Source organism: Scylla paramamosain, chromosome 34, assembly GCF_035594125.1.
Source record: "Scylla paramamosain isolate STU-SP2022 chromosome 34, ASM3559412v1, whole genome shotgun sequence".
NCBI lineage: Eukaryota > Metazoa > Arthropoda > Malacostraca > Decapoda > Portunidae > Scylla > Scylla paramamosain.
Window position 1 is genome coordinate 3,836,917 of NC_087184.1, and position 9,690 is coordinate 3,846,606.

Genomic DNA, 9,690 nt, shown 5'->3' on the forward strand with positions numbered 1-9,690 from the left:
ATCTCCGTCTAGCCTAGTGCGGGCATATATATATATATATATATATATATATATATATATATATATATATATATATATATATATATATATATATATATATATATATATATATATATGGAGGAGGCAGTAGGCACCTGCCGAAACGATAATTATTCCCAGTGAGGTCTAAAGCACTGGATCAAGGGGTGCTGTGAACTTATCATTAAACCCAGCTGTGACCTCACTGAACGTTTCCCTTTGTGTCTCACAACACAAGGGGGGTGGGGGAAATCACAGCCTGCCCTCTAAAGACAAGTCTCTTCCTCCACACAAAACTACAAGCACCTAATAACACACACACCCTTCACTCAAAATTTCAAAATTATCACGCGACTCCTACAACAGCCTCGGAGTCCCCATCTGGGGAGGGGCCCAAAAATGTCTCCAGATCTGACTGCCCTTCTGACAACAACCCTAAGTGTCTTGACACCCCCCTCAACTTTTTCTTCATTAACTTCTGCAACATTCGCGGTCAAAGATCTAATTTTCAATCTGTAGAACACCACCTCTCCTCTTCTAAACCTCATCTTTTGCTCACTGAAACTCAGGTGTCTTAGGCAACTAACAGTAGCCCTTTTCTGTTCCCTCCTACTTTCTCTATCCTCATTTTCGATCCAAAAGCTGGATGTTGCGTTTATGTGCGCAACGACGTAACCTGCTCTCGTGCCCACGCTCTTGAATCTTCCGAGTTTTCTACCATCTAGCTACGACTACAGAGTCATTCTCAAACTAAATTTATCTGTGCTGTATACCTCTCACCTAACTCCTCTGACTAAGAAATTCTTTGACTACTTAACTTCTTAAGTGGAGCACATTCTGACAGGACAGAACCCTGAGGAACACCAATGTTAATAGATTTAGAAGAACAGTGACCGTCTACCACAGCAGCAATAGAACGGTCAGAAAGGAAACTTGAAATGAAGTTACAGAGAGAAGGATAGAAGCCGTAGGAGGGTAGTTTGGAAATCAAAGCTTTGTGCCAGACTGTATCAAAAGCTTTTGATATATCCAAGGCAACAGCAAAAGTTTCACCAAAATCTCTAAAAGGGGATGACCAAGACTCAGTAAGGAAAGCCAGAAGATCACCAGTAGACCGGCCTTGACGGAACCCATACTGGCGATCAGATAGAAGGTTGTGAAGTGATAGATGTTTGTGATAGATGTTTAAGAATCTTCCTGTTGAGGATAGATTAAAAAACTTTAGATAGGCAGGAAATTAAAGCAATAGGACGGTAGTTTGAGGGATTACAACGGTCACTCTTTTTAGGAAATATTATATATATATATATATATATATATATATATATATATATATATATATATATATATATATATATATATATATATATATATATATATATATATATATATATATATATATATATATATATATATATATATATATATATATATATATATATATATATATATATATATATATATATATATATATATATATATATATATATATATATATATTATTTATAATATATTATTTATAATATATATATATATATATATATATATATATATATATATATATATATATATATATATATATATATATATATATATATATATATATATATATATATATATATATATATATATATATATATATATATATATATATATATATATATATATATATATATATATATATATATATATATATATATATATATATATATATATATATATATATATATATATATATATATATATATATATATATATATATATATATATATATATATATATATATATATATATATATATATATATATTATATATAATATATAATATTACATTATAATATATTATATATTATAATATAATATACACTATAATATATATATATATATATATATATATATATATATATATATATATATATATATATATATATATATATATATATATATATATATATATATATATATATATATATATATATATATATATATATATATATATATATATATATATATATATATATATATATATATATATATATATATATATATATATATATATATATATATATATATGAATCTTTCCTTTGTACAATCCCAGCAGTAAACAACTATCATATGGCATATTAAGATCTTATGCAAAAATAACACACACACACACACACACACACACACACACACACACACACACACACACACACACACACACACACACACACACACACACACACACACACACACACACACACACACACACACACACACACATACACACACACACACACACACACACACACACACACACACACACACACACACACACACACACACACACATACACACACACACACGGTCACTAAACCGTGGGTCTTCCCGAAAAGTCTTTCAACACTGGAATTTCCTGTGCATTCATGCACACAGCGACAGATTTTGCCAGCCATCCTGAATGTGCGAAATCATGTATGCACACACACACACACACACACACACACACACACACACACACACACACACACACACACATACTTGCTCTCTTACAGGATTGACCTTGGGATTACCAAATTCTTAATAATGTTTCCTTGTTATATGAAGGGCTGGGACTCCCAGCGGGAACTTACCAACAGGAACGGATCATAACTTACCACTCTCTCTCTCTCTCTCTCTCTCTCTCTCTCTCTCTCTCTCTCTCTCTCTCTCTCTCTCTCGTTTCTTGGAACACCATTGTATTCCCTAACTTAAAAAAAAAAAAAAAAAACAGATAATGTGTGTGTGTGTGTGTGTGTGTGTGGAAAATACGTCGTCAGTTGTCTCATGTAAGCACTGCGGTGAGCTCGTGTGACTCAGTCTTGACATTTGCAAGTTGCTAGAGACTGCTGCCCTCTTGTAGTAAGTCTATAATCTAATTTATGAAGAGTTTGCCATGTTCTGTTTTTGATACAAATATTTTCAAAAATTAATATTGACACGTTAGCGAATTAATGTTTCCTTGTCTGCGCTAGGAGTCCCAGCGCGGAGATACCAACAGTAACGGATCATAACTTACCACTCTCTCTCTCTCTCTCTCTCTCTCTCTCTCTCTCTCTCTCTCTCTCTCTCTCTCTCTCTCTCTCGTTTCTAGGAACACCATGGTATTCCCTAACTTAATAAAAACAGATAGTATGTGTGTGTGTGTGTGTGTGTGTGGAAAATACGTCGTCAGTTGTCGCATATAAGCACTGTGGCGGGCTCGTGTAATTCAGTCGTGACATTTGCAAGTTACTAGAGACTGCTGCCCTCTTGTAGTAAGTCTATAATATAATTTATGAAGAGTTTACCATGTTCTGTTTTTGATACAAATATTTTCAAAAATTAATATTGACACGTTAGCAAATTAATTACGTACCTATTAACCGAATTGCATGTTGCTCTGCCTGATTGCGTTTAAAACATTTATTATTACTGTACTTCCTCCTTATATAATCTGTATAATATCTGATAATATCTATATAACATTCGAAGTGCTCAGCAACTTCTTGTCTTGTTTGTCCCATCACTTTATTAGTATTAATCAATTTATTTATGTTCAAGTTGTGGCCGACACTTTTGTAAGAGGAAGGATGAGGATTTTCACATTGGTCTTGGGTGTGCTGGTGGCGACGGCAGTAGTGAACGCGGCTCCCGGCAATCCCTGGGACTTCGTAAAGGGTGCCGTCCAGGGGACAGGAGATATGGTACGAGCTTACAAGTAAGTATACATCTCTTGTCACATGCCCAATGTATAGTATAAAATCTGGTCAACTGGTGGAGTGGTTAAAGCGCTTGGCAACGAATTCGTAGTTCTGATGTGGCAGTATGAAATGTCCGGACAGTCCGGGCGCCCAACTTAATGTACAGACACGTTCGTGGAGCGGAGGCGCGGTGCGATAGTCTAACCAAGCGTCTGAGTGGAAGGTTTTATTTTATTTATTTGTTTTATTTATCTATTTATTTGTTTATTTATTTATTTTATCTTTTTTTTAGTTTATCTTCTATTTTAATTAATTAGATTTGAGCTAAAATTGGGTATTGATTTGGTATCGAAGTTGTTTTGCTTTGATTAAATTTAAAGTTCCATTTAATTTTGATTTACTTGTTATTGATAAAAAAAAAAAAGAATAAGATTAGCTGCCACCAGTTATGGTTTCAGCCTAATATTTCTGACCTTGTTTTGTATGATAGCGTTTTAGCCGGAGGTCTATAAAGCACTGGAAAATTCCATGACAACCAGATTGAGTTTTATTTATGCTAGTTTCTAAATATACACTGAATATACACTGATATATCTAATAATTCATCTCTGTTGCCTTGGAGTTGTGGAACCCCTCTACTAGACACAATGTTACCTAATCAGTTCATGATAAATACTTTAAATTAATATTTTCCACCATTAATGTTCCCAGAGTTCATTATTTTCATGAAACAGCATCCTAGAAATAGTATAGACGTTACATTAAAAGAAAATGTGTATGTATCATTGGTGTTTGATTAATATATTAAAAAAAATAGTTTACCCTTTAAGTTTACATCTTTAATTGTTTCCTTCCCCCTTCCCTCTAAAGTCCTAGTAAACTAATTGGCAAGGGAATTTATATGTTTTCTCTTGTACCTGTGCCGATGAGATTCTGTTAGCGTCTCAAGTAATTAACATTATATATATATATATATATATATATATATATATATATATATATATATATATATATATATATATATATATATATATATATATATATATATATATATATATATATATATATATATATATATATATATATACACACACACACACACACACACACACACACACACACACACACACACAAGCACAAAAGCAGTTAATTTCATATAAACAAAGTTTAAACACCACAGGATAATTGAAGGATATGACGTATCTGCCCCGATGAGATTCAGTTAGTGTCTGAGCCGAAATCTCGCGCCGAGCCTTGAATAGGGCTGCAGCCCACACAAACGGGTCATTCCGCTACAACTATAAGTCATTATTTTGGCGATATCCCGCATAGTTCTTGTTGTAATCAATACTTAATCTAATCACGCACACCAAGAAGCCGAAAATTAACATAACTATTATAAGGTTAAAAGCTATCATAATTAACAATAATTGTTAAATATACTACTTATATACTCTTACGATCCTTCTTTCTCGTAGTGATTCTTTCCTACTACGTACGTCACAGGTCGTCATCTCTTAAGGCACCGCTACGCACTCTATGCTGCAATAAGTTGTTTCCTCTTAGCACGGTCTAGTTACTAGAGCGCTGCATGCCTCCCTCCTACCCACAACACATCTACTTATTTACCAGAGAGCTGCATGCCTCCTTTCTGCCCACATCACCTCTATCCACCAGAGCGCTGCATGCCTCCTTCCTCTCACGAAACTTATAGAATGCTACAAGTATTCTTGCTATGCACGAGGCACCATTCTACAGAACTACTACCCACCACGATTACCCCTCTTTATATATATATATATATATATATATATATATATATATATATATATATATATATATATATATATATATATATATATATATATATATATATATATATATACAATTTTGGTTGAAAGTGATGGCAAGTTCTGCATTTCTCTTTGTTCCTTAAAATTGTCCGATTCTCTTTCGTGTGTTGTGTGATGACAATCTTTATGGTGTGTCATCTATGGCAAATGACACACTATAAAGATGTCATCACAGAACTCAAGAAAGAGAATTGGACAATATTAAGGAATAAAGATAAAGTCCTTAAGAAAATGGACGTCCTAGGTAGAGACACACAAGTATCACGTGACCAGGTGAGGTCTTAATATCCTATGAGCAAACCACCCCACAACAACTCTTACCCACTTCTCAGTAGGATTTCGAGTTCAACCAATCTTCAGTTTCTCAAAGACAGACTCTGTCCCCCTAACAGTGACGGGTACGGAGAAGTGAAAGCCAGTCAAACACGAAGCACATGCAAAAGATATCCTCTGGCAGCAGAGGCAAATAGGATGTTTCACAGACAGAGCCAGTTGCATTTCAGGGACGAGGAAGACACTAAACTATGACAAAATAAACAATATACAAATACTATACAAAGGATTAATTGACTGATTGATTAATATTAATATGCCCCAACATTGTGGTCATATGGCACCGTTGTAAAACTTTAAGAACAATATTGATTGCAGGTTAAAATATGGATATTAAAAAACAAAAGTTTTTTTTTTTTTTATCACTGAAAATGTTAGTATAGAAAACGCAGTGAGATGAACCAAAAAAAGTTAAGTACAAAAAAATGAGAGGGATGGTACTTCAAATAATGAATTTAAAGTGAGGGGGGTACTGACTCCACTGACCCAAAACAGTGCGTCTGGCGTTGTTCGTTTCGTACCCAAGACAATGAACCCACTGACCCAGATATCTGGCGTTGTTCGTTACGTGCTCAAGAAACTGACCCCACTGACCTAGCCCCAGGACCCATCATCGTTCGTTATATCTTCCTCAATTGCCATCGCGTTCTTTTGAAGCAAGGATAAAGTTCTGCCCAGTACTATATTACTGGTAAACTAATAAAAAAAAAAAAAAAAAAGGAGGGGGACGCCGGCCCACTCCTTCATGATGGACGCCAACACAGGTAACATTCACAAGTGAAGCCCCGGACGCCAACACAAGTAACATTTACAAGTGGAGCCCCAAAGGCAGATACACCACCTTATACGCCAAGAGCAGCCAAGCCAAGCCACACGTATGGGCCATGGGCCGATGGAGTAATCTAAATCCGTAAGGTGTATGGCTAATACCAAAGACTCCCCCCTTTCATACTAATTGATTTATGCCTTCAGGTACAGCTCACACCGCTTACCCTCTCGTCCGTCTTATTATCACGAATACCGGACCACCACCGGACCCCAAGCCTAAACTAAGACACGCTCGCCTGGTTGATCAAGTGGTCAAGAGATTAGAGGGAAGGGGAGTGTAATAAAAAAAAAATAAATAAATAAATAATAAATAAAAAAATAATAATAGTCGAGGTGGTCGGGGTGTAACCCGCAATGTGCCACACCCTCACAGACTCTTTCAAACGCATTTCTTTAATTAGTCGCTTCACTGTTATTAAGGGGCCTGTTGTAATCAGATTATTTTTAAAATAATCTATGACTTTTATTCTTTCCCAGGGTATAGGTTTCAACTCAATGGGTCAACAGGAAGGAAGCAAATTAAATACAAGAATGACATAAGTTGGGTCAAAAAATGTAAACTCTGTACACGAGCCAAGCATGTCACAACTTGTAGTCCTCTTCTCCCCTTCCACTTCCTTTCTCCTCCCCATCTCTGTTCTTGTCTTTCTTGCTATTTAATATATCTACATAATAATAATTTATGTCAGGGACATGAGAGAAGCCAACACACACACACACACACACACACACACACACACACACACACATATATATATATATATATATATATATATATATATATATATATATATATATATATATATATATATATATATATATATATATATATATATATATATATATATTTATTTATTTATTTATTTATTTATTCATATCAGGGACATGAGAAGAGCCAACTGGAGGAATTCAGATCGTTACTTCCACGCACGAGGGAACCATGACGCCGCCAGCAGGGGAGCTGGAGGACGATGGGCAGCCAGGGTTATTAGGTTAGTGAATTTATCATGAATCTCTCTCTCTCTCTCTCTCTCTCTCTGACTGATGCTGATAGTAGGTGGTGTCAATGTCTGAAAGTGCCAGAAATTGTTAAGTAACGGCTCCTTGTATATCCCCAGCAACGCCAGGGAGACTGTAGATCGTTTGAGAGGAGGAAGCGCTGCCGACTCTGCCCGTGACCAGGAGGCCAACAGGTGGGGCAGGAATGGTGGGAATCCTAATCGCTACCGTCCAAGAGGACTTCCATCACAATATTAGGGGAAAACAGCAGACTCAACTCCACCAGTGTATGGATCAGCACTACATACATGAAGAGCCACATAGTCCTTACTATCCAACCGAACCAACAGTAACCAATTGTAAGTGCTTTCGACACTCTTATTGCTATCTTAATAGTTACCAATGAAAGGCCAACCAAACTATTACGTTTCTGTTGATTTACAGGATAAAACTTAGGGCATCCCATATTCTGCTCTTGTTGCCTCTGAACATACGTTTTGCTTTTATAGTTCACTTCATATAACATGCATCTGTTAAAAACCACGTGCAGCATTGTCTTTTTAAACTATTTTAGGAAAACGATATGTACTCTTAGGTATATTAAGTGTCAGAATGTTTCGCTCGATGTCAACACATGGCAGTCATTTGCTACAGCGGCATTCGCTGGTCGTTGCTGATATGTTTTATTGCAATATTGTGTTTATGTTCATTCATTCTATTGAGCTGTTTTGTCATGGTTCATTAAAAATTACATACTGAAATATGTATACTGTAATAAACGTATAATAACAGTAATTCAGTAATTGAGAAATGTTTCCTTCTACTGTACACTGACACAAGGACAGAAGTCTGAGAAAATTTGTACTAAATGTTCTTTTGACATACTTTGCACGGCAATGTTACTTATTTATTTATTTAATTTGATAATTAAAATAACTAGACTCATGTGAACCATGACATAGAAGTAATGGAAATATATCAACACATAAATTATTGCTAATTCGAAAGGGAGGGGGGGGGGAATTCCATGAGGGAAACACCTTCCGTTGTGTTTCTCATCTGAACTGATTTCACTCTGATACAAACTGATAAATCATCGTCACCACAACAGCAAATAGCGAAATGGAAATTTTATGGTTGATCGTCGTCTAATCTTCGTGGCTGAAAGGACGTAAACTAGACAAGACTGTCAAGTTAAATTACATCAATCGTAGATCGCATTTTCCTGAAACCATAATGAACTGGAGACAAGTAATTGCCTCTTTCCAAGTACCACATAAGCCTGATATTCACCATCTTTTCCAGTAACTTACAAATGCATGAAGTTAAAGAAATGGGGCCATAATTGGTCGTTAGCTGATGATCTTTTCCAGGCTTTGGAATGTGAATAATTACAGCCACACCCCAAGAGGATGATAAATCACCGGTATTCCAAATAAAGTTATAGAGGTCGAGTAAAAAGATAAAAGCTTCATCGGACATATGACGCAAAAAGGAATATGGGATGTCTTCAGGAACCGGGGAAGCATCATGGCACTGAGACAAAGCCATGCGTAGCTCAGATCGAGAAAATGGGACATTATAAGACTCTCCAACGGGGGAGGCAAAATTGATGCCAACAGATTCCAAATGTCGACGATGAAGTGCCATAGGTGTTGTTGGATCCTTTCTATAGACACTTGGAGAGTGCTCAGCAAACAGGTCTGCAACTGCCTTTGGGTCTGCCACCGTAGCCCCATCATGGGACAAAACAGGTGGGGGAGAAGCAGAGTACTTCCCAGATATTTTGCGGACTCTGTTGAAGACATGGTGTGCGAACTGTGATGAAAGAGACATAACTCTTCCAAGACTCCTGCCGAGCCATCTTTAAGGTGAGGCGAGCACGGGCACGCGCTCATCGGAAAGCCTCCAAACAGTGGACGTCCCCACGATGCCATCGAAGGCGATAAAAGGCGG

General features: G+C 35.9%; 1 protein-coding gene across 2 annotated transcripts; it reads left to right on the forward strand.

The window, feature by feature from the left end:
• Nucleotides 1-2,861: 2,861 nt before the first annotated feature.
• Nucleotides 2,862-8,529, forward strand: LOC135090052 (serum amyloid A-5 protein-like). 2 transcript variants are annotated; one of them, XM_063986307.1, is made up of 4 exons: nt 2,862-2,900; nt 3,582-3,738; nt 7,617-7,727; nt 7,854-8,529. In XM_063986307.1, the coding sequence occupies exons 2-4, from the start codon at nt 3,611-3,613 to the stop codon at nt 7,990-7,992; spliced, it is 378 nt and encodes a 125-aa protein (XP_063842377.1). In that variant the 5' UTR covers nt 2,862-2,900; nt 3,582-3,610; the 3' UTR covers nt 7,993-8,529. The 2 variants fall into 2 exon arrangements, with proteins under 2 accessions (XP_063842377.1, XP_063842376.1); XM_063986306.1 differs by lacking the exon at nt 2,862-2,900 and adding an exon at nt 3,171-3,295.
• The last annotated feature ends 1,161 nt before the right edge of the window (nt 8,530-9,690 follow it).

What these genes read in the sequence shown, in the direction of transcription:
- LOC135090052 (XM_063986307.1), top strand. Translation starts at nt 3,611, where the DNA reads ATGAGGATTTTCACATTGGTCTTGGGTGTGCTGGTGGCGACGGCAGTA. An exon ending in GATATGGTACGAGCTTACAA is followed by an intron (nt 3,739 to 7,616) that starts GTAAGTATACAT and finishes TATTCATATCAG; the next exon opens with GGACATGAGAAGAGCCAACT. An exon ending in TGGGCAGCCAGGGTTATTAG is followed by an intron (nt 7,728 to 7,853) that starts GTTAGTGAATTT and finishes GTATATCCCCAG; the next exon opens with CAACGCCAGGGAGACTGTAG.